The 24,405-nt window shown below is 38.6% G+C and overlaps 1 protein-coding gene across 1 annotated transcript; it reads right to left on the reverse strand.

Moving 5' to 3' along the window:
• Window positions 1-732: 732 nt before the first annotated feature.
• On the reverse strand, window positions 733-15,981 carry nfkbiz (nuclear factor of kappa light polypeptide gene enhancer in B-cells inhibitor, zeta). The gene is made up of 12 exons (XM_028800111.2): window positions 15,687-15,981; window positions 12,307-12,443; window positions 10,739-10,775; window positions 9,545-9,651; window positions 8,860-9,446; window positions 8,657-8,762; window positions 7,851-7,997; window positions 7,057-7,120; window positions 5,414-5,583; window positions 4,987-5,097; window positions 3,766-3,933; window positions 733-2,210 (listed from the first exon to the last, which is right to left on the reverse strand). The coding sequence occupies exons 1-12, from the start codon at window positions 15,868-15,870 to the stop codon at window positions 2,157-2,159; spliced, it is 1,872 nt and encodes a 623-aa protein (XP_028655944.2). The 5' UTR covers window positions 15,871-15,981; the 3' UTR covers window positions 733-2,156.
• Window positions 15,982-24,405: the final 8,424 nt, after the last annotated feature.

Here is a 24,405-nt window from a genome sequence, read left to right on the forward strand (position 1 = left end):
AACAAACCTAAGGGCAAAATATGAAATAGAGTGATAGTCAGTAATTTTGTGACCAGTAAGCAATAAAAGATTTTTCTTCTGGAACTTGTCTCATATGAAGTCAGATAAGATAGGCATTTTTAACTGAAACTTGTTATCTCGTATATGTGTGGCACTTAAAGCTGCCAACAATGTCAATTGCTGAAGCAATTCTTTCCAGCACCACCTGCATGATGACACCAACCTGTGTGCTATGATGGCCTTGAAATGGTACGTACAACATTGTGCAAAAATCATAAAAAGCAAACAGATAAAGGAAGATCATAAATTTGTGTGACGTGAAGAAGAACAGAACTCAAACTCGCTGATACATGGCTAATTTAGAGTACCTGCTCAAGTTATGATAGACATCTTTGTGGCGGGACCAAAAGTACGTGAAAAACTCCAAAGGGTATGGAGAGAATGTGCACATCATTACGTTAGGCTAAGCTAGAGAACATTACAATTAGGCAAGCAGGACATTCTGCTACGTAAAGCCGAAAATCACCAGATAAATACTGATCTGTCAATTAGCGTTTGGATACATTTTGGTCATTAAACAATCAGAAATGACACATTTTCTTCTTTATCCTTTCACAAGACTCAACTCACTAATTTTATGTTTTAAGATGTATTTTGTGATTATTCTAGAAACTGATTCCATTTGTTTTGTATTAAATGTGAAGCAGATTAAGAAGAATGAAAATCATGATGTGTTTTGAATTCCTTTATTAAACATTCCAGAAACATTTCAATAAAACATAATTTAAAATGCTGTCTACAAGACATACTTATTCAAATGGTTTTGATATTGAGATCAAATTTAAACATTTATGTCACAATTGAACTATATTAAACCATTATAATCTTCACATCAAAAAAAAACTGCGATGTGTCTTAAAATTCCATCAAAGAATCGGTAAATAAAACCATACTTTTATGTAGTATATACGTCACAATGGTAAAAAGTACATCTCTACTGTAATCAAACATTCACATAAAAATAACAAAACATAATACATATGATATATAGCATAGCAACCACCCCCATGTTATGGATAAACGGTAACATCAACCTATAAAGAAATCTAAACAGACGATTCCACTACCAAGTTATTAAGATTGTACCTCTATCTCTGTGCTCAGCAAATGCTGATTTTAGTGGCACAGCTCTTACTTCCCTCCATTTATACTTGTCACAAAAGTCCGGCCTGTTATTACATGCCATTTAAATGACAAGAGGATCAGTTATTAATTAAAGTGACTTTAGTGGTGACACCTTTATAAAAGTTTGTCCAGTCAAACGACAATGACATCTATCCTCCGTTTTTGAGGATCATCCCAAAATGCTTAAAATGATTATTATACATCCCATACATGTTATATTATTTGGCAAACTAAACTTAAAAATATAATACAGAAAGCAAAACTACTTTCTAGCAAAACCCAGTATGCTATTAGAACTAACTCCAACTCCTGTATCCGAGGTACAACATTCAGCTATACAAATAAACTTCAACTGAATGTTTTAACATATAATTCTTTTCAGTTCATGCTATCAAAATCTCCTGTACTTAACTAATTTAGCATATTTAACCTTTAATATAAATTATTGAGCACACCGTAATGAATCTATTTATAACTTACCACAACAAAAGTAGTGTGCAGGAAAGAAAACGTCCATTATTTACAAAGAGAAGGAAAATTTTATGATTAGCCTGAACCCCATTTCACTTGCAGATCCTTCAATTCCACCTCCTTATTTAATAAACATTATAGAAATTACATAACTCTGTCGCTGCACACCTATGATGTGCCCTTAAAATGTGGTTTGTCAGGTTGCCACATTTCGTTTCGCAGAAGCAACCTAACCTGAAGTTTGTTTACACTGGTCTCTTTGCTCAGAATCATCTCCTTCACTCTACAGTCATGCTTTGGAGCATTGATAAAGCAGATGAGTGTCATGAGTGTGCGTGTATGTGAGTAATTTACCGTAACTTACCAACTACACAGTAGTTAACAAATATTAATTTGTTTCCTAGAAACAACTTACATTTGCCATACACTGACAAACGGTTATTTACAACAAAATGTCGGACTGTCTAACTGACAGTGAGTGTGAACATAATGACACGGCCTTAGACAGGAGAGGCTCTTGGCTGTGCTGCTTTCCCTTTAAGAATCCGTCTAACCTGAAAAAAAGAAAGAAAAAGTTGTATAGAGGTTAGTTAGCCCTATATGATGGCTCCATCCATTCATTTTCTCAACCACTAATTCTATTACAGGGCCCATGGGAGCTGGAGCGTCACTGATTTATGGGAAGGAAACACAACCACAAGAGCAATGCTGTTGTCAGAGAAGCACAGGGAGAATATCTAAACTTTACACAGACACTGACTGATCTTACATCCTACAAAGGATACTGAATCTATGAGGCAATGCCACTAACCACTGTGCCACCAGGCATTCCTAATAACACCCTGAAAGTGAATTTGGGCTGAAATTAAAAATGTGCATTCAGGTTACAAAGAAAATCTAGAATATGTTTATCTTCCCATTATGGAAAAGTTCAGCATTACTGATAAAATACGCAAAATGGTGTATATATACAACATATATGAATCCAAAAAACACCCTATGACTGTTTTCAAATGAAAGTTTTTTTAACAGTAAAGCTGAAGTTATAAAATAAAACAGTATTGAACTAAAAGTCATTTATTTTCAAATATTTGGTTCATCTCAATAAAATGGCAATTTATTGTTATCCAATCTAAAGTCTACCTAACCTAACCAAACATCCAGCAGCACCAGCTTCAAAATATAAAATCGAGGAAGTATCAGATTTTTTTCTTCAGTTACTGGAATACAACATTAAAGGATTTTACAGGAAATACAATTGCCGCACCTAAATTGCTTTTCATGGAAGAGAAAGCACTCCAAAAAAAGAAACGACAATTGTCACATGGCGATAACAAAAGCTGTTGATATTTAACTCTGAGTCTCCAATTATTGGGATTTACCTTTGATAGGTTTATAGCATTGCATTGGCCTCTTTGTTAGTTATTCCTAACTCATCTTAAGTCAGTATTCCATCCATATTCTGATTGCTAAATTCATTTATTGGGTCATGGGAGGCTGGAGCAAATCCTCACAGCATGATGGCCATGGGCACTTTCACAGACACAACTATGCTTGTCCTTACTGACCTAATGCGCAGCCTTTTGGAGATGTAATGTACCGCACACCCTTTTGTATGTGCCAGTATATCTAAAATACACAAAGAAAAAGCCCACATAGACACAGAGAGAATGTGGAAACGCAACATAGACAGGGATCAGAGTGAGATTTGAAATCAGACTCTGGAGATATATGGTAGTACCCCAAACCACACAGTGAACTCTTAGCAGGCATTCAACAGTAAAAAACAAAAGACAGTCACTGACTAATACCATCATTACACAAAAGGCATCAGTCTGAAGCAGTTTCATAAACGTTTTTTGTCACAACCCAATCTTGCCCAGTTTGGTGTCTTCAAGACTGGTGGAATGGTCAGATGATTGACAGAGCAATTAGGGATAGGGGGGTGTCCCATTTACAGAACTGTGGCCAATCATCAGAGCAATGTTGACTGCTGAATAAGCCTGTGGCCCTATACCATTAAATACAATAGTAACCCAACAATGGAAGCCGTGACCTATAGTTTAAGAGACCCCAGTCTAAAAGATCTGGCTGAGCCATGGACCTTACCTGCTCTCCGGATGGCCCCTCTGAGACCAAGTGGACTGCCTGTTCATTTTCCAGATTCCGGGCACTTGGATCTGCCCCTTTTCTCATAAGCAGACGCACGGCATCAACCTGAGCCAACCGATTCTGCAGGCTGGCTGCCACATGCAGGGCGGTGTTTCCATTGTAGGCCTGTAGCCATAAAATGAAAAAAAAAACAATAAATGGTAAAGCAAATCCTGGCAACCTGGTCTAAGACAGCAATTCAGAAACAAAATTTCAGAATTATTTTATGGCTTTTCAGATTTCATCAGCAGTAATATGGGACAAATTTAAACAGATATATCTATCAAAACAACTACAATTAATAAAAGTATATCCTTTTACATTCAGTTTTTACCACATGAACATTGTAAGGAATTTTTTTCTGTATGAATTTGTAAAATGCTTGTAACTGTGTCTGCCTGTTCAAATAGGTCATTCTGAATCATTTGTACCAGCGCATCATTACAGAGACAAGCTCATAATGATATTCTTTTTATTCTGTTATCTAAAAGAATTTACATGTAAGAAGTCCTATCGGTGTAAACTGAAGTGTCTCTTGACTGTGTCATGTAAATGAATCTAATTTATTTAAAACCATTGCCTTGTCATTTTAGTTAGCCTCGTTGTGCTGCACTGAGCAGTGCACATGGCAGACACAATCAGGCTTGGTGAAATAAAGAATGTCCATCTTGAATTTATTGTTGACGGCTCTGCAGCGAGGAGGGCCCTGCCCGGCTCCCCACTCCTGATGTTACGCTTCCCCCCTCCCCTCGAGCCGCAGTCTCTGTCTTGGATTAGCACAAATATATCGCTCCTGCAAGCAAACTATGATTCCTAGTGCGATGAGAGAATTCGCAAAATCAACTGGAATGTTTATGCAAATTACAGAAAAAAAACCCGATCTAAATCCATTACGTTGTTCTCTCATGAAAAGTGGACAGACATATAGAGAAACAGACAGACGTTGGATTTTATATATATAGAGATGATGGCTCACAACTACTTTTATTTATAGAGGATTTTCCCTAACAATGTGCTGTATGTTTTAACATTTCTTGTACTTTTTTCTTTCAGTAGCAACCTTTGTGTAAGTTGCAGGGTCTCTGACTATACTTTACAAAAAGGCAGTTAAGAGGACCACAAGTGCTGAATGTCAGTGCCAGAGCTATAATACATCATGGCAGCCACATCAAAACATACCTTTGCATTAATTACATTGAGGGAGCCTGGATGATCTAAGAAAAGCCTCAAGAGCTCAACGTTGGCTTCTTCTGCGGCCATGTGCACTGCTGAGCGCCCACTTTTACGATCCTGATAGAAAAAAGAAGCATGGAAAACAATGAACACTTCTGGGGGGTATGCTTCAGACAATGCACTGAACAGAGACATCCTACATCGATCTTATGGAACAGGCAACTCCAGGTAAGCAGCAGATGATGTGAGAACTTATTTTAATGATGACTGATCATGCAGTATAATTTGAAGCATGCATGTAATATTTTTGCAACCTTTATTAACAATAAACACACACAAATATATATTTTATGTCCTTCTTTTCTTCTCACTGATAATAAGAAATTGTATTAATAAAATACAATGACCCAAAAACCTGTTAACTCAGGCTTACCTTGGCTTGAACTGAGGCTCCCATTTGAAGAAGAAGTTTCACCGAATCCACCAGCCTCTTGTTCTTAAGCAGCAGTTCTTGCACATGAGGTGACCTGGGCTGCCGTGCCTTTTGTAGCTCATGCACCACAGCATTGTGGGTAATCACTGCTGTATGCAGTGCGGTAAGACCTGAGGTATACGAGAGACAGTAAAGGACTGTTATTTTAACGTATAGGCCAGGCATCTATAGCTGGGGTTGGGTCACACCTGCAGGCTCCTGCTGCTTCCCACAGACCCAGAGGACATAATTCTGACTTTGCAACCTTGTCCACCAACCTTCAACAACTTATTGAGCCTCAGGATGGCATCTTGGAATTTGTCCAGGAATGGTCTGGACAGACTCCTAGACAGCTCTACAGCATCTCATCTGGTCAGTGGTCTATACCATAACCCAGACATAAATCTTTGCAGTGTGACTCACCACCCTGCTGTCTGATACTTCAATTGCCTTCAGAGCAAACCTTTCAAAATGCCTCTTGCACATACAGTAGCTATTTAAAAATCTGATTCAAATGTTTGAGAGAAATTTTTAAACTTGCCTTATCTCATATATACTTTAGCTGTGTGAAATAAGTAAATACACATGGCATGAATATGTGATTAACTGTACTTCTGTTGGGCCACACTGTGATTAAATGCTACTGCTAAAAACTGAAATCCTGGGTTCAAATCCCAGCCCAATCACACTCTATGTGAAGTCTGTAAAGTATTTTGGTTTCCTCCTTTATCCCAAAAATGTTCAGACTAGGAATGCTGATGACTTTAAAGTGTTCCAGTAAGAGATAGCCTGGATGAGCACTCCTTCAAATGGACTGTGTAATAACACTGAGAAATCAGGTAGCCATTTCCTCGCTACATCTGGTAGAGGGTTCATGTGAAATTTACCATTGGGAAGTTCATATTTTATGAGTAGCTAAAATTATAAAAAGAAATAAATTGCTTGGTCTTGGGAGAGATTGCCTAATTATACTGTTTCTATCCTGGAACAACGAAGTGTATTATGTAAGAATTTCTAATTAGAATACCAAGTGGTAGTCTATTTGTCTCAACACTCAGATTCATAAACTAGATGAATATACATACCTAACCAACACTGTTTTTTTCTTCTAGTTATGAGACTTCTATTATTCTATTTTTTTTTTTTTTTTTTAGTTCTTTATTTCGCCTTATACAATTTCTTGTATTAGGAATTTGTTAGTTTTCGCATACCCCTTGGGGTCAGAGCGCAGGGTCAGCCATTGTACAGCGCCCCTGGAGCAATTGAAGGTTAAGGGCCTTGCTCAAGGGCTCTTTTGGCAGTGATGGGGATTCGAACCGGCAACCTTTGGGATACCAGCGCAGATCCTTAGCCTCAGAGCCACCACTCCGCCCTATCTATAGATGATAAACAGTCATACAACTTCCACTTTAATAATTTGGGACATTTTTAAACTTTGGGGAATTGAGATCAGCCACAATGATTCAAAATAGCACGTGCAGATGAAATAAGCTTTGTATGTGTACGGGAGTTTCACAATGAAAGATACACTTATGTAACAATAAAATGAACACTCCCAATTATAATCTCACATTTTATAATGCTGAATATGATGTCAAACATACCTTCATAATTTATAGCTTCCAGATCCAACTGCTGGCCATTTTTCATGAGTGTTTTCTGAATCGCCTGTAAAGAGATAACAGTGATCACCATAAAATCAACAAGCCATCATCTTAGGGTCATTTAGTGGGGAAGTGTAAGTAGAAATAACAATGCGCTAATCACACTCAAACGGCTTTATTGCCTGTCAATTTTTTTCAGTAGAAGCACATTTACACCATTGAAGATTTTCTTTTATTAAATCAAAGATATACAAATGGACAAGTGCCACATCCAGAGTTGGTGGTTCCTGCCTTGCACCCACCTTCCAGTGCTGTTAGATTTGTGTGACCCTGAACCGGATAAAGGAGTTAGAAAAAAGCTGGATGGAAATTACCTATATGTTGTTTACTAATAGAATTTAACCATTTCTGTTTCTATTAAAATAGAGTCATGCATTTGAATGTATATTCTTCATTACCATGATACCGAGAGTAGCGATGTGTTGTGTGCTGGTCGAACATTCAAGCAGAAATTTCCCTGTCCTATGTATATGTGACAATGTCACTATTATCTTCTGCTTTATTAGTCTTCGTCCATTAATCTGGTTTGAAGAAGAATGTGGCAAGCTACAACAGATCCCAACAAAATGAGGTGCAAGGGAGGAATACCGTCAACCACAAGACACACTCATGTACACTCTCACAATCACTTGTACTTGTACTGTATATTGCTTACTTTGGACCCAGCTTGTCCTTAGTAGATTCAAAATATTGCATATATTCTAGGGATGTGTAAAGAACATGACAACATTTACCTGGATAGTTTGGGCATGGCCCTTTTCTGAGCACACGTGCAGCGGGGTTCTTCCCCACCGATCGGCTGTGTTAATCTGTGCTCCAAGGCTCAACAGATCCTGAACAATCAGGTGCTGATTGGCAGCCACAGCAACTTGCAGGGCACTCTGATGGAAAAAATAAATAAATAAAAAAGATCAATATTACAGAAACTGTAATGTGTCTCAACTACTGTCCGACTGCAGTGGGCTGGCGCCCTGCCTGGGGTTTGTTTCCTGCCTTGGGCCTTTGTGTTGGCTCGGATTGGCTCAAGCAGACCCCCGTGACCCTGTAGTTAGGATATAGCGGGTTGGATAATGGATGGATGGAACTACTGTCAGAACAATTAACTTCTTTTATAGCTCCCGACTGATTACATATGGTAGGGAGGAATGAGGAAGTAGTGAAATATTACTGGCAAATTCCAGTACTGGCATGTTTTACTTACAACTGCTTACTTCCAAGAGCTTGTGTAAAGGCTGAATTAAAATGTGCTTGAGCACAGTGTTCCAGTAATAGACTTTGGTCAGACTGACACTGTTAAACAAAATGGTACTGTACCATTAACAAACTCTGATTGCTGAACAAGGTAAATATTTTTCACTCTCTTAGTTTCACTTCTCTTTTTTGCAACGCAAACAACTTGAACCTTTAATGATTAAACTAACACTAAAATACAAGGGCACCTTGGTACAGCAATTTACTGGACATTGGATTTTCTAATCTTGAATTATTAAACAGAGGTGAGCATGCAAGCTTCAGGCTCTTGTGTGTCCTATAGACCCACCTGTCCATTGTGCTCCTTCACATCCAGCATGCCGATTGATGCCATCTTCCTAGCAAGGACATATGAGACAGCCCGTCTGCCCTGTGCCACAGCAATGTGGAGAAACCTTTGATAAAAATAATCATAATAATAAACAAAAGTTACTTTATTTCACTAACAAGCATTACTAAAGGCACATTAAGTTTATCACCAGTTATACTTACGTATCACCATCTGTATCAGTGGTGATGAGCTGATCCTGAGTCATGCTGGCCAGTTTCCTCTCCTCTTGCTCGATTTGCCACTGGAAGAAAGACATGCCAGCTAATCCTTGGGCAGGTGATAATGAGGGTAGTGGAGACACATTTGGAGGAGAAAATCCAGTAAACTCTGTTGGATTGCCAAGGCTGCAAGAGTTACCCTGGTCCTGTTGCTTAGAACAAAAGAGTGAATCCTGCTGTGTGGGTGTGTAACTGGCACACTCCCCGCTGAAAAACGGAATGACATCTAGTGGCTGAGTCATAGTCTGAGTCTGGTAAGGAAAGGTCGATGGCTGACTGTAGACTTGTGGAGGGCTGCTAGATACTGGCTGGCATGAATAGTCCCCTTGGTAGCAATGGTTTACAGATTGTTCTTCTTGTTGTGGCATACTGTTACAGTTAACCTGAACAGTGTTAAGCGAGATTGGGTTGGAAGGTGTCTTCAGCATCTCGATGATATCCATGATGTCACTATTAACTTCTGAGCTGAACAAATCATTCTTCTGACTTTCTTCCATAACTTCACAGGAGGTTGGGGTCTGGGGAGGCGTCTGCAACAAAAGTAATCCATTTCTATGTAAGTTAAACTGACTGACCTAGTGTTTTTGCACTAGCCAAAAGGGAAGCAATGATTTGAAAAGATTATTACCAGAAGATGTGGAGATGGGTATGGAGCTGATCTTTTGAAATATGATGAATCGACAAGACTCTCTGATGCATGCCTTTTACCTTCACGTAAAAGAATGGACTTAAGCTCTGTTGGGGAAAAAAATACAGATTAGTCAGTATTGTTGGTGAGCTGTGTAATGTTGTTCAAGCATTTGCATTATCCCATTAATTTGAATACATAAAGTACTCCAGTTTGAAAATTAACCATTGCCTTCAGCACCTATAACTATTAAGATAAAAAAAATTAACTAAACAGGAAACAACCTAGAACTAAAAAACAAATCTTGAAATGACCTAGAAATTCTATCAAAACATTGGCCAAAGAGGGGCAACGTGTTGACCAGAAACACAACAAAGAATGTCACTGCATTCAGAAAACACATAGAAACAATACATTTGCACCTGAAAATGCAATCTATTGATATTAAAAACAAATCAGTTATGTACATTGTTACATTCAAAAACTCTTCATCTGTATGAGATGTTTATCGGGTAACTTCACCAACATAAACAGCTTATAGTTAAAAAATCTGTCATAGCTGTTGTAGACCAAGTGCATATGTAATAATAATTTAGGAGATTTGACTTAATATAAAAAGTATTTTAAACTTACTCTAACATCAGTGGTGTTCTTTTTATATGGAAATGATGTACCAATAAAAAAATAATTAGTTTTCTGTTGTTTCTTCTCAATTTTATAGCTTTTAATGTGAACTTTAAACAAATGCTTTCTCATCAATGATGGCATCGAACTAGTTTTTCTCCTCGTGAATCCAGACACAAACCAATGAAAGAACAAGTACCAAAGCAAACCAAAATGTATGAACCAAAAAATGAGATAAACGGCAAAATAAAACATGAACACAAAACTGATATTCAAATGAGTGTGCACCACGAGAGAAAACCAGATACAAACTGAAACGAATGGAGACATTCCAGATCTTAAGCCACAAACTGAGATAAGAACCAAAATGAACCAAAAACAAAAACCAAGACGAAAGTTATTTCAACTAGGAATGTAAAACCAAGATACCAATAGTAGTGAACCACAAAGCAAAAGATGCATGGAATTAATTAACTCTTTTTATGTCAAAAAAGAAAATCTAAATTATGTAACAAAGTAGCTTAACCCCCAATTACATCCCTTAGTATATAGGAGTAAACATCTACATACCTGCAAACTCTCCGGCTGTGCTCTGATTTTGTTGGACCTGTATTAAAACATGTACAGGTTAAAAATCTGAATGCTCTACCAAAGAAAATATATTTTAATAAAAGATTTTAGATTTTATATCACTTCACAAAAATGTGTTTTGACTCTGGTTTTCAAGTATATGTTCAGAGATTTGAGTTAGATATAATACACTCTTATTAGTGATGTTATTTCAAAAAGTTTCTCGTTAATAATTTACATTGTGGTAGTATAAAATATTGGGCACACTGTAATTTATACAAAGAAGTCAAAACTAAAAAACACACTGGAAGAACATCTAGCGTTCGAGTCCAAGTTTCATTAATGCGCAATAATAAGTAACCAAAACATTCTGCATAAATTTGTGCGTAATTCTTTATGTAACCAAAATAATGCTGACAATTATAGTGCGAACTGGTAGAACGATTAAATCTTATCACTTAATTTTATGCTGCTGGTGGGGTTCGATGCTGAAGCCCTTGGCACATTTGAAAGCCTGAACCTAATAACTAGTATGCATGTTAAAAATCACAATCAACCAGCAGATGCTAATTATTATATTTTTTAAATGCACCTGGAGTGCATTTACTGTACATGTTTTGCAGCAAGGCAGTATGAGGTAGTGGCTACAGCACTTGTTTATAAACCTCAGGCTCAAATCCTACTTTTGCTTCACTATGTGATCCTAAGCAGGTTGCTAATCGGCCTGTGCTATTTCTGTTTAAAATATCGATGCAATGAGAAGTCAAGCAAAATGACACCTTTTATCGGTTAACTGATATGATTACAATATGCAAGCTTTCGAGGCAACTCAGGCCCCTTCTTCAGGCGAGATGTAATACAGAAACAGGAGTTCCCTCTGTTTATATACACACCAGGACTAGGACTAGTCAGCCAATAAAAGGTGTCATTTTGCTTGATTTCTCACTACATTCATAATGGCTAACGCGGTACAACACCCTAATACTACAGACATACAAGTAAGAATCTCACTGTATTCTGTGTAAATGACCATAATGACCCAATGAATTGCTGACTGAACAGATTACAATATGCAAGTATTTGAGGCAGATAATCTTGCCCGAAGAAGCCTGCATATTGTAATCTGTTCAGTTAGGCAATAAAAGGTGTCATTTTGCTTGACTACTCATTGCATCCATAATGACTAACATGGTACAACACCCTAACTCTGTCAAATATATTATATTTATATCTTGTAAGTTTCCTTGGATAAAGTTGCCAGCTAAGTATACAATTAAGCTAGTAAATAATGTAAGCAGCTGCTGGTCAAGGCAGTTTCTCCAGGCTACACAGTGAGCCAGGGATGTTATCTAAGCCTGCACCCTACAGGTTCTCGAAATGACTCACTAGCCACTAAGCCACACCTAACCAAAGGTTAAGTCGGATACAACAGCAACAAAATAATTAAAAGGATAAAATGGTACATAGTTATCTTATGACAACAGCTGTAAGAATTAATTAACAGATTAACTAATTGATACAAGTGTATTTCTGTGTGTATCTGGATGCCAGATAATTCCGTAAAGTACCTTGTTCACTTCTTGATCTTGGCCCACTGACATCTGACAACTGCGCTTGTACATTAGTAGCTCCTTAACTGAGTTTTTCACACGCACTCCCTGGAAAGGTTTATTGTGCTGCCTCCTGCCACCCATCTGAGACTGACCTGTAAAGAGAAAGAAATGCAAAATTACCAAAATACAGAGGGGACTTGCATCAGGCCTTAGAAATACACTGCCATGTGAGTTGTAGCCAATGGTTCACCTTAACTAGTTATGTAAAGCTACATTCTTCTTCAGCACGTTCATCATGATCGCATTGTTAACTTTCATTCTAAGTCATACACATATTTTTAAAAAAATGCAAGATGCACTACTTCTAGCTCTCAGTATCTGACTTTTCATTTCACCAAATCTTCCATCCATTTTCCAACCCGCTGAATCCAGACACAGGGTCACGGGGGTCTGCTGGAGCCAATCCCAGCCAACACAGGGCACAAGGCAGGAACCAATCCCGGGCAGGGCACCAACCCACCGCAGGACACACACCAAGCACACACTAGGGACAATTTAGAGTCGCCAATGCACCTGACCTGCATGTCTTTGGACTGTAGGAGGAAACTGGAGGAAACCCATGCCGACACGGGGAGAACATGCAAACTCCATGCAGGGAGGACCTGGGAAGCAAACCCAGGTCTCCTAACTATGAGGCAGTTGCGCTACCCACTGCGCCACCATGCCGCCCTCACCAAATCTTTAAACTTCATTTTTCTTTTTCCCCACAAACGAGCAGATGCACTTCCAATATGCTGTAATGAAAAGTATGTGTTAATGTTCCTCTTTTGCTTATGCTTTTTTTTTTTTTGGCAGACCGTGGTAATCTTTACTTCCTCATTTCATACTTTCAAGTGGGTAAAAGAGAAATCCCAAACACCATAAACAGTTTTTGGTCAATGTCCTTTTTAACAAATATGAATGGTTTTCATCTTCATTGTAAAATTTCTCCAAAAAAAGTGAACTGCCATAAATAATACAGCAAGATCTTCTTCACGAAACCATAAATTGCATTAAATAAAAGCTGATGCTGGAAATGCTTTAAAAATACTGTGTTTTTTACATTTTTAAGGGGACGCTCAAGAGAAATATAAAAGCATTAGGCTGAATCCAACTTCTTTAGAAGCAAACTGACAAAATACATCCATATTTTCTTATTACTGTTTCACTGCAAGAACTTGATTTTCCAGTACAGCCAACAAACTGGAACAAGCAGGCTCAGAAAATGGATTGATGGGGATTTTAATGAAAAAAAAAGAAAAACCTTCCTCAAATCACTTTTGTTTTATGAAGGTATTTGTACTAAATACCAAAACAGGTTACATGTTTTTTTTTTCCTTGTTCAGAAAAAAGCGTGCAATTCCACAGATGTTTGTCATCTGTTTGCTATCAAACCTGCTTAATTCTGTCGATGGTCACAGGGACTGGGAACCTAACTAGACAGCACTAGGCTGGAAACAAGCCAGGACACAGTGCCAGTCCACCACGGGACACACATCTGACTTCAGACCAACAGGTAATATCTACCAGGAGAAATGCTCACCAGAATCTTTTCATGTTCTTTGTTATTTCATAAACTGATAAGGGACTGGAAAATTCCAATGTCAGTTCAACTTCTACAGTCCCCGATTTAGTGTTTACTTAAAGGAGGGCCAAGAAACGAGATGTTGTTTTACAGACTGGGCAATTATTAATTATTTCATAGATACTGTATATGCCCAACAACAAAAAGGCTTCAATTCTTTCATATTTGCTAAAAAGACTATTGTAACTAGTTACTTTAATTTCCTGAAAGAAATAAAAATAAAACTTGGCAAATCATCCTTGACAACCCCTTACTTTTAGATTGTAATAAATGAGGAAGTACATCCCCAAAATCAGTCTTTCTGCCTTTTTGTTTTCTTTTCAAGTTATAAAACACCAAAGAAAGTCACAACATAAAAATAAATATATATGTATATTATATACAAGAGACGTTCAAAATGTTTTCGCACTTTTATATTTTCGTTGGAAATGTGTGAAGGAAGGAGGAATAGTAATTGGGCATTCAAAAGTTGGTACAATGCTGGGAAAACTGCATCACAAAGGAAGATGACTATGCAGACAACTGAAGTAATTTGTTCCATAAAGTGTGGAAACTTTTTGAACGTCCCTTGTACATATATATATATATGAAAGACACTATATAAGATTGGCAAACGGATAAAAAGGCAAAATATTCATCCAATAGATTGGCATATAAAATATATACTTTAAAAAACAGAAGGAAATAAAAGGCATTGTATGATAAATAAAGCAAAAAGAGTTTGTCATGTGGTAAACAAACTCATTTTACATAACTTTCTCAAACCTGCTCAGTCCGATTTAGCATCACAGTGGCCAGAGCCTAAACAATCAGCACAGGCTATAAGGCAGGAAACAGCCCCAGGCAGGGTGCCAGTCCTCACACACTGCCACACTCTTACAGAACCAATTTGAGACGACTGATTAACCTAACAGCCCACGTAAACATGGAGAGAACATGCAAATTCCACATGAACAGCGACGGGGGTGGTATTCAAACTCAGTATGACGAATGTGTGGGCCTGTTGTAATACCCACTGAACTCAATTAATTATTCTTAAATATAAATGATGTTCACTGATGTTTACAACTCATTAATTATTCTTAGAAATATAAATGATAAGGAAGAATACATTTGTTGCCCACATTGAGGCACTGTATAGAGCTTATTGTAACATCATACAAGTCGCTGAAATATGGCACAATGCTGGCTAATACCTTAAACTTTAGGAAAAGACTAGATGGAATCAAATGCTGCGCTCAAATTGCCACAGTGGTCAGTATTTCTGCCTCCAGAGCTTGTGGTTCAAATCTCGACCTGGTCACTTTATGATATGGAAACTGAAAGTTCTTCCAGTGGTTTTACCTCCTGCAGCTTCTGTTTTTTCAAACATCATAAAGACTGATATATCACATTAATGGATGAATGTAAACTGGACATGCTTGAGAGAATGTGCCTTGCGGATCAAAGTCAGCCAATTGAGGGTTAGCTGCTGTTAAACACATCACTTCTGAACCGAGTAAGCAGTTCTGAAAATAAATAAATGGACTACTGAGTTCATTAGATGGTGCCAACAATTTTTCTTCATTCAATTTGTTATCCATTAAGATTAAAACAAAAATGGAAATATATGGAATACCAAGGTTTTGGTCTTTTAACACCAATCGATCTGATATATTCATTTTTTTTTCTTCACCTAACATCACTACGCATCCATTACTTCACCCACACAATGGTGCCATAATGCATACCAGCCTCACCGCCCTCTCGCCCAGGCCCCCCATTTCTTTACCTGGACTGCCGGCCCATTCGTATTCCGAGCTCGGAGACGAAGGGATACTGTGGTCTTGGGACGACTCGCTGGAAACAGGTGAACTGTGTCCGTAGTAAAAATCCAGGTTCATGGGGCTTGACGACAGCCCGGACTCCTGGTCCAGTAGGTCTCGACTGTCGTCCAACACGCGTTCCACCAGCATCCTTTCCTTTGAATGTTTCTGTTTACTTGTGAAAACTGAATACGTTTGAATATTATTGAAACGGAAACAAACTCGTCTGGACTCTACTGTCGTTTGCGCAAGAACGATTTCAAAAGATTCCATATAAACGGATCCTCCTTTGTGGGTGTTCCTAGGTCAGAGCGGTAGTTTCGGATTACAGGACGTTATTGGCCAAATATGGGCATGGTGTTCCCTCTGAGGGGCCGGAGTTCCAGTAAGTCCAAGTTAAGGGAAATAACGTCGTTGGCAGCTAATCAAAAGGTCTGCGTGTCCTTCTGATTCTCTCCTGCAGGACCTGGCAACTAGCGCCCCGTAATAGCACAGAGAAACGTTTGATCGGATATTAAACATGGAGGTCAATTAATACAAGAATGAGTCATGTTCGTAGGCAATAACTATCTTTCTTTTCCAATTAAATATTATATAAAATTACATTGGTGTGACAAAGGAATGCTCCATTCACCAATACAAAAATCTGTACAGTTTATCTACCCGCTGTACTCTATACGTGGCAGTAATAACCCTATATAATCCTATAGGTGACTCCACCAGATACTTGTCTTATCTATCTATCTATCTATCTATCTATCTATCTATCTATCTATCTATCTATCTATCTATCTATCTATCTATCTATCTATCTGTCGCAATGTCTTTCAAATCATTGTTTCTACAATGGTTTTATGTTTAAAGATTAAAAACTACATTTAAAATGATTTGTCAATGCACTACGTCAGTACAATTTAATTTTTACAAATAAAAAAAACTAAAGTTTGAGTATATGATATGTGACTTGGGCGGCGCAATGGGTAGCGCTGCTGCCTCGCAGTTGGGAGACCTGGGGACCTGGGTTCGCCTCCCGGGTCCTCCCTGCGTGGAGTTTGCATGTTCTCCCTGTGTCTGCATGGGTTTCGTCCGGGTACTCCGGTTTCCTCTCACAGTCCAAAGACATGCAGGTCAGGTGTATTGGCGATTCTAAATTGCGTGTGCCCTGCGGTGGGCTGGCACCCTGACCAGGGTTTGTTTCCTGCCTTGCGCCCTGTGTTGGCTGGGATTGGCTCCAGCAGACCCCCGTGACCCTTTAGTTAGGATATAGCGGTTGGATAAAGGATGGATATGTGATTTATGTGTTATTGAATACCAGAGAAATGCGTGGTTGGAGCTATTGTGCGTATTGATGTACAAAGGTCAACGTGAAAAGTTTATTACACGCTATATGCTTAATATATAAGAATATTAAGAGTATTATAATATTAACCTAATGTGTTTACTTCTTTGGTGTTTTTGAATTTTTTTATATTATGTCAAAATAATTGTTAATTTAAAAATAACAATATAAATCTATTGATTGAATATAATGCATTTTATTTCAACCTGTTTACCTTATACAGTGTTTTTCATATCTATCTATCTATCTATCTATCTATCTATCTATCTATCTATCTATCTATCTTACACTTGTTTTCTTTTGCTGATGCAGTGCTACACTAACTCATATTCATATGATATCATTAATATTTTCTAACTTAACATATTTCACCTCTCGATTCACTTGAAGTTGTGTACCTACGATCGGGCATTAGGCTTATGTGTTAAGTATGACATAGCCTGGGATGCAGTCGGAACTTAAGTACAAAGTGATCAGTGACGCCAAGACGCTTGAATGTAAGAAAATAGAAGTTTATTCTAATAAAGTAGACGCGAAGAAGAGTGTTCTGAATCCTGGCAGTAACGCAAAGCAAGTTGATTTCGTGACGTATTTCACCAGATAGGGGCGCAGGTGTGAATGGCGGAGTTTGGGCTCCTCCTGCCGGTTTCTGAAGGATCGCTGTTCTCAAAGGCTCGCATCCAATAGCCGTTACATTTTCTTTCAAAAATTGTCCGTTGAATTGGAAAAGCCTTTTCACGTACTGATGTCATACAATTTAGAGTACCCCGATAGCCATGTTGTGCAAATGCAAAAGCGAAATGAAAACAAAACGTAATAGGCGCTGCCGGTTTAGCTGTTACCTTCATTTTCCGAGATCATCTGCTGCGCGCATTGCTTAGTTTGCCTCTCAGTACACCGGCGATGTCGCGTGTCCAAGCTGAACAGCTGCGTGACTCTTGTGGCTACTAAAATCTTCAAGATCTGGTGTACCGTTCTTAGTCAAATACAAAACTGTCGACCCTTAAGCCGTGCGCCTGAATAAACGTAGTTAGGCTCGCTCGTCTGTAGTAGAGGAGCTCAGTTTGTGGAATTTCCCAAAACTGGAAGCACACCATGCTGGAGATTCCGCTACTTGACGGGTATACTGATCGGTGTCACTTTACACAAGTTTTAAGTCCTAGAATTAAGATCAGAAGTTTGATTCACCGCTGCTCACAGGTTTTCAAAATTACCATTTTAATATATCTTAAGAATACTGTGCCCAGTTTTAAGCGCCTCATTACTATACAGGCACATTGATTTGCTTCTCCAGATTTCCTTTTCCTCTCTTGTTTTGACGAATTTGTATATGAGCTTGAGCTTACAGTTTTAAACATGTTTTGATGTACTGTATTACGTAGATCTACCGTCTGGCGGGTATCTGCAAATGGAGAGCCAAAAGTCGCCTAGCGGTTTAAGCCTAAAGAACAGCACCGTTAAACGACAGCATTCCATTCAAGCGTCCATTCAGCGCAGCATTATATAATAATACTAGGGACATTCAACGGGAAACCCAAAAGTAATAACCTGACATTACTGGTTTGCGTATACAGTAAGCAGAGATTGTCAGTCTCGATTTCAAAACATAAGTCGTGGCCAATCCATGTCTGGGTGAAAACTGCACGTTCGCCACGTCTGTGCGTCGGTGTTCTCCCACATCCCCAAACACAGTCAGATCAGACATTTCCAACCGGGTTGCAGTGCGTGTGTGAAAAGCCTTTACGATACACTGGCACCTTAGTAAGGGAAGCTTCCTGGTTTGTGCCTGGGCTGCCGGGAAAGGTTCCGGCCACCGCTACCTTTAATTAGATTCGGTAGGTTTGAAAAAGAGAGGAGACGATATATTCGCCAATCAAGAGCTCATATTATTTTTTTATTCCTATAACAAATTATTCCTACTACAGGATTGTGCCTGATGTGTAAGTTCTGTATATATATTTTGGGTTGTATTCATTAGCTGTTGGTATTGTACTAAGGTATAGTCAACAGGAGACGTTCACAGAAAACTGTAATTGCATTGTGTATACATAACGGTCAATTTTAAATTCATTTATATTATTACACCCCCTACATCTCTCCAAAAAACGGCTGCGCATACGTATACAATGATAATAGCGATCGTCGGGACATTTTTTTATTGCTACTGAAATTAAACATTTTTTCCGAAGAAATAAATGAACCCCCTCAGATAATGTTTAAAAAGTTTTTAATCAAAATCACTAAGGTAGGTTTTACATCAGAATGGTAAATAATTACTGAAATGTTATAGAATACTTCGGTTAACTTGGTTCCTAGGGTGCAAAGCCTACTGACGCTCACTTCCGAATTTTTATGTTGTTACTGGCTTAAGCCGATATTTCATAATGAACACATAGCTGGGTATGACACTGAAGTAGTTGCAGCCTTTCAGATTCAATTTTATTTGCCCGGCCAGGATGTCTGTTCATCTTGTCATTAATTGTCAGTGTTAAGATGCACTTAGTAGAGCAAACTCCACAAAAAGTCAGATTAATAGAAGAAGTGACAAAATAGAGTTAATGCTATGGCAAAAATACAAATATTTCTAAATCTATTAAAACTCAAACTACTTCACTGTTGTAAATGTGGAATAAGAGAAGGAGAAAATGACAGATAATTATAAAAACAAAATCTCAATTAAACTTAGAAATGACTCAAGGAAAAGGTCTCCCTGAATTTTAGAACCACTGGGATAGACAATTGCCACCCTTCTCAATGTTTTTTATTCTTTTTTTTTTGAGCCAGAATCAGATCATCCTCTACTTTTTGATTCATAGATTGTGGAAAGCATGTGAACCTGGTGGTACACACAGAGATTGCTGATTCTGAACCTGTATAGCTAAGCTCTATCATATAATGTTTTATTGTGTATACAAGCGACATACCATGGGAAGTGAGTAAAACTGAGCATTGATTGGTATTATGAAGTCAGTAATGACATGCAAGTGGACAATTGTCATGATTTGGGTTTTATACTAATTATTTAGTATACATTTGTACTTGAGGGTTTTTCAATCAAAGTGAACTTTATTGTCATCTTAACCATATACAAGTATACAGATAGATGAAATTGCGAAGCTTAGGGTCCACCATGTAACAACATGAAGTGCTCATAAAAAAATTAAAATTAAATTAAAATTAGACTTAAAATTTAAAATCAAAATTAAGATTTAAAATTAAAACACAAACAAGACAAGACATTGTGCAAAGACAAGACAAAGAAGTAGCAGCAATATTGACGTGTAGTAAACAATATGAACATTGAAGCAATGTATGGTATTTGCAATCTAGATACAGTATAGTCAATAGATATGTAATATAATACATAAATAAATAATAGATATAGTTAATACAGAAATTATCAGTGTGTGGTAATAGTTGTTGAAGACATGTGTAAACAATGACAGGTCAGAATGTTTCACAGCAGGAGGATATCAAGAACATCAAAATCCTTCAAGGTCAGAATGAGATTTTCAGTTCTTTTCTACCTGCACACTCGTCTTTATAGGAAAGTGGCTTGCATGTACAGTATAAAAGTTCTGTTTTTAGAGGTGGTTGAGGCAGATCTCAGGGGGCAGCATGGTGTTAAGGAGTCTAACAGCTTGAGGGTAAAAACTCTCCTGCAGCCTGGCAGATCTGGCTTTGATGCTGCAGTATCTTCTCTTGGATGGCAGAAGTCTGAAAAGTCCATGTGAGGTGTGTAAGAGGTCCTGCACAATGCTGCTGGCCTTGCGGACACTGCGTTTGTAAAATATGTCCTGTAGTGAAGGGAGAGGCACCCCAATAATGTTCTCTGCTGTCTTTACTATCCTTTGTATATTGCAGTTGCCATACCAGACAGTGATGCAGCTGGTCAGAACACTCTCAATGGTGCCTCTGTAGAACATGGTGAGGATGGAAGGGGGAAGACTTGCTTGCTTCAGCCGCCTCAGGAAGTGTAGTCTCTGCTGGGCTTTCTTGATTAGTGATGAGGTGTTGTGTCCACGTAAGTTCCTCAGTTATGTGCACACCAAGGAACTTAATACTCTTAACAGTCTGAGTATTGATGCTGAGTGGGATGTGGGTAGGATGTGATTTTCTGAAGTCCACGATTATCTCTTTTGTCTTATCAACATTGAGAGATAGATTATTGTCTTCACACCATGCAGACAGCCGTTCCATCTCATCTCTGTATGCTGTTTCATCATCCCTGCTTATCAGTCCCAGCACCGTCGTATCATCCGCAAACTTGATGATGTGGTTGGTGTTGTGCGTGGCTGTGCAGTTGTGAGTAATCAGGGTGAACAACAGTGGACTAAGCACGCAGCCCTGCAGCGCTCCATTGCTCAGTGTGGTGTTGCTGGAAGTGTTGCAGCCCATCCGAACTGACTGGGGCATCTCTGCCAAGAAGTCCAGGATCCAATTGCAGAGGGTGGTGTTCAGGCCCAACCTGCTCAGTTTTACAACCAGCTTTTGAGGGATGATTGTGTTGAAGGCAGAGCTAAAGTCTATGAATAGCATCCTGACATATGTGCCTTTTTTATCTAGATGTGTCAGGGAGAGGTGAAGGGCAGAGCATATGGCATCGTCAGTTGACCTGTTTGAGCGGTATGCAAACTGAAGAGGGTCAAGGGAGGCAGGGAGATTAGTCTTTATGTGTTGATTAGTCCTTTTGAGGTTGAAGACTCTGTTCCTTTTACTATTTGCTTGAATTTTATAATGATTCAGATGTTGAGTTTTGCTTTACAATGTATTGGACTGTATTTTAGGCCCTCAGTTGCCACCATTTTGTAATCATGCAATTAAAGCTGCTTCCCCACATTTCTAGGGTGGCCTATGAAGTCATGATCTGTGCAACAACATAAAAGGATGGCTGCAAACTCATTTCCTTATGCAATTAGCAGGATCCAAAGCTCTCAAAAAACTATTGTGCAAAACATCTGCCATGTTACTTTCATTTCTGACCTCTAGCTTGTTCTCTCAACCTCAAATCTTGTTTCTTATTTTGGCTTTGATATCCTTTTGCTCTCGTACCATTTTTGCTTTCCTTCACACGTTTTGGCCATGCTCAAAGGTATATTTGCCAGTATGCTGACAGAACAACAATGGAGTTAGCTCTTTGAAAAATCTAAGGATTTGCATGGGCAAAAAATATAATGAAGTGTAACACAGCTCAGATTTATCATCGTACATGCAGAGAAAATGAAATTGTTATTTGCATGCTTGACCAACACACACCGCTCCACCACTTTCTGGTCTGTAAGTTACGTTAACTATAATAGCACAGAATGTAAGTGTCTCGATCACTTATTTATCCATCCAGTTAAAGGATTTACCTGATTATTGAATACTTTCAATCTAATTCAGAATTAGAAACCAGCCTACAAAGGCGGGACAAGTTATTTATTTATTCATGATATTTTCAATTTATTTTGCTGCCCGTACTTTGTCCTCTTTTAAATATATCTAATCTATTGATTTTTTTTTGTTTTTCCATTCTCTAATTGCTTTCCTTTTGGCCTGGGTTATGGCTAGCCAGAGCCATAGGGAAATGTCTAAAGACTGCAAGCTTACCAATGTTGTAGCAAGACATAGTAGATCATATCAGCTTGACTTATAGGGTATATTATTATATTTTTGACTGCAAGCACAACAACGGAGAAGATTAGAAGAGGCAAGATAAAAACATATTAATCTAGTTTAGTACCATTAGTTGCATGGTTTTAGACAGGCGAAGTCCTGAATTGTTAATATGCTGGAAATCAATGAGTGTCTGTATGGCCTGTTGTGGATGATGGAGAAGATGTAAACCAGTAAAGGGTGGGGTGTCTGCCTCAGTGCTTCTGAAGATAAACATGTAGTTCAAGAACGAAAACGACTGCATTAGAGAAGACAAGGGGGGGGTCCACAAGAACAATAATGTGACTTTTGTTTCGTTTTATGTTATACTATTGTGAAAAAAACTATTACAAAGTATATACTGGAACATCCCATCCACCTCCCAGGCATTTTTATCACAGTAAACAAGATTTTCAGTTACTAACATTCAGTCCTCTTCGCCTGCAGCCTCTGGTAGTCCTAGCCTTTGCTCTCTGGGAGCTCAAGTAGTTGTCATTTCTTCTGTCTTGTTTAGTGATCTGGATCTAGACTTTTATCACCCTTCTGCACTTGTTTTCTTATGGTTCTTTGTGTGAAATGTCCAGTTTATTGCTTCTTTAGTTTCCAGAGCTCTTCCTTCTCTTGCTCTATTTTGACATACTATACAGGATTTTTTTAATCATTTAGGGATTTCTTTTCTTCCCCTTATGTTTCTATTCCTCTTTCGTCATCTTAACTGCCTTTTTGTAGTTAAAAATAGGAGTAGTATTATTTCAGGCTTTACTGTTCAATTAGCTTTGTGACCCAATTCTTGTATTTTCTATATTTTTGCTCATTAATTGCTTGTTGTATTAATTTAATAAGTAATATATATTTTGTAAATGCTACATGGGTTGGATCGGCATCCAGACCAGAAGAGGGGATGGTTCCGGACAGGAGGCTAATAGCAGGCAGAAAAGCATCCTGGGCAGGACAGAGAAAGGTTCCAGATCCAGAAGTGAAGGCCAGAAGGGATGGATGGACAGCCCACCAAAGGAAGAAGATGTCACCAGTGACTCTTAATTCTCTCAGGATGCTAGATGGCAGCAGCCTCGGATATTGGTCCTCAGTACAGAACCAGTAGGTCATGCCAGGAGCTGTAGTCCGGCAACACAGCCCTGATGGGGCTGGTGGGTTCCACAGGGAGAGGTGTTCCCCAATTCCACATGACTCAGATGTACTTGCATAGGGCAGTGTCCCTGGCACCAGAAATACTCCTGGTTCCTCAATAAAAGGGACCACGCTCCCTGTTACATTAAAAAAAAATCAATATGTTCATCTTCACCTTTGGTCAAGAGCTCTGGGTAGTTATTAAAGGAAAGAAACTGCAAATAAAAGTGGCCGACATAAGGGTTCAACAAAGGCTTGTTGGGCTCAGTCTCAACGAGAAGATCAGCAATACAAGAGAACCCTGGAGAAGAATCACTGCTTCTTCAGATTGACAGAAGCCAGCCTGCGGAAGATTGGGAATGTAGTTAGGATGACCTCAGACATCTCTCTCAAGGAAAACAGCCCACTGTGTGAAACTCAAGGGAAACCCCTGGACACTCAGGAGGAATTATATCCTTCAAATGTCCTGTGGAGGGAGCATCTGGGTATTTCCCAAAAAAGAGTGAAGCAAGTTGCTGTGTTATGATTTATTACCATACATGGTAGCATCAAAACCATCTAAAAAAGATCAAGTTCATGCT

This window comes from Erpetoichthys calabaricus, chromosome 4, assembly GCF_900747795.2.
Source record: "Erpetoichthys calabaricus chromosome 4, fErpCal1.3, whole genome shotgun sequence".
In the NCBI taxonomy this organism is placed as follows: Eukaryota; Metazoa; Chordata; class Cladistia; order Polypteriformes; family Polypteridae; genus Erpetoichthys; species Erpetoichthys calabaricus.

What these genes read in the sequence shown, in the direction of transcription:
- nfkbiz (XM_028800111.2), bottom strand. Translation starts at nt 15,870, where the DNA reads ATGCTGGTGGAACGCGTGTTGGACGACAGTCGAGACCTACTGGACCAG. An exon ending in GAGCCTCAGTTCAAGCCAAG is followed by an intron (nt 5,098 to 5,413) that starts GTAAGCCTGAGT and finishes TTTTTCTATCAG; the next exon opens with GATCGTAAAAGTGGGCGCTC. An exon ending in TCAATGTAATTAATGCAAAG is followed by an intron (nt 3,934 to 4,986) that starts GTATGTTTTGAT and finishes TTATGGCTACAG; the next exon opens with GCCTACAATGGAAACACCGC.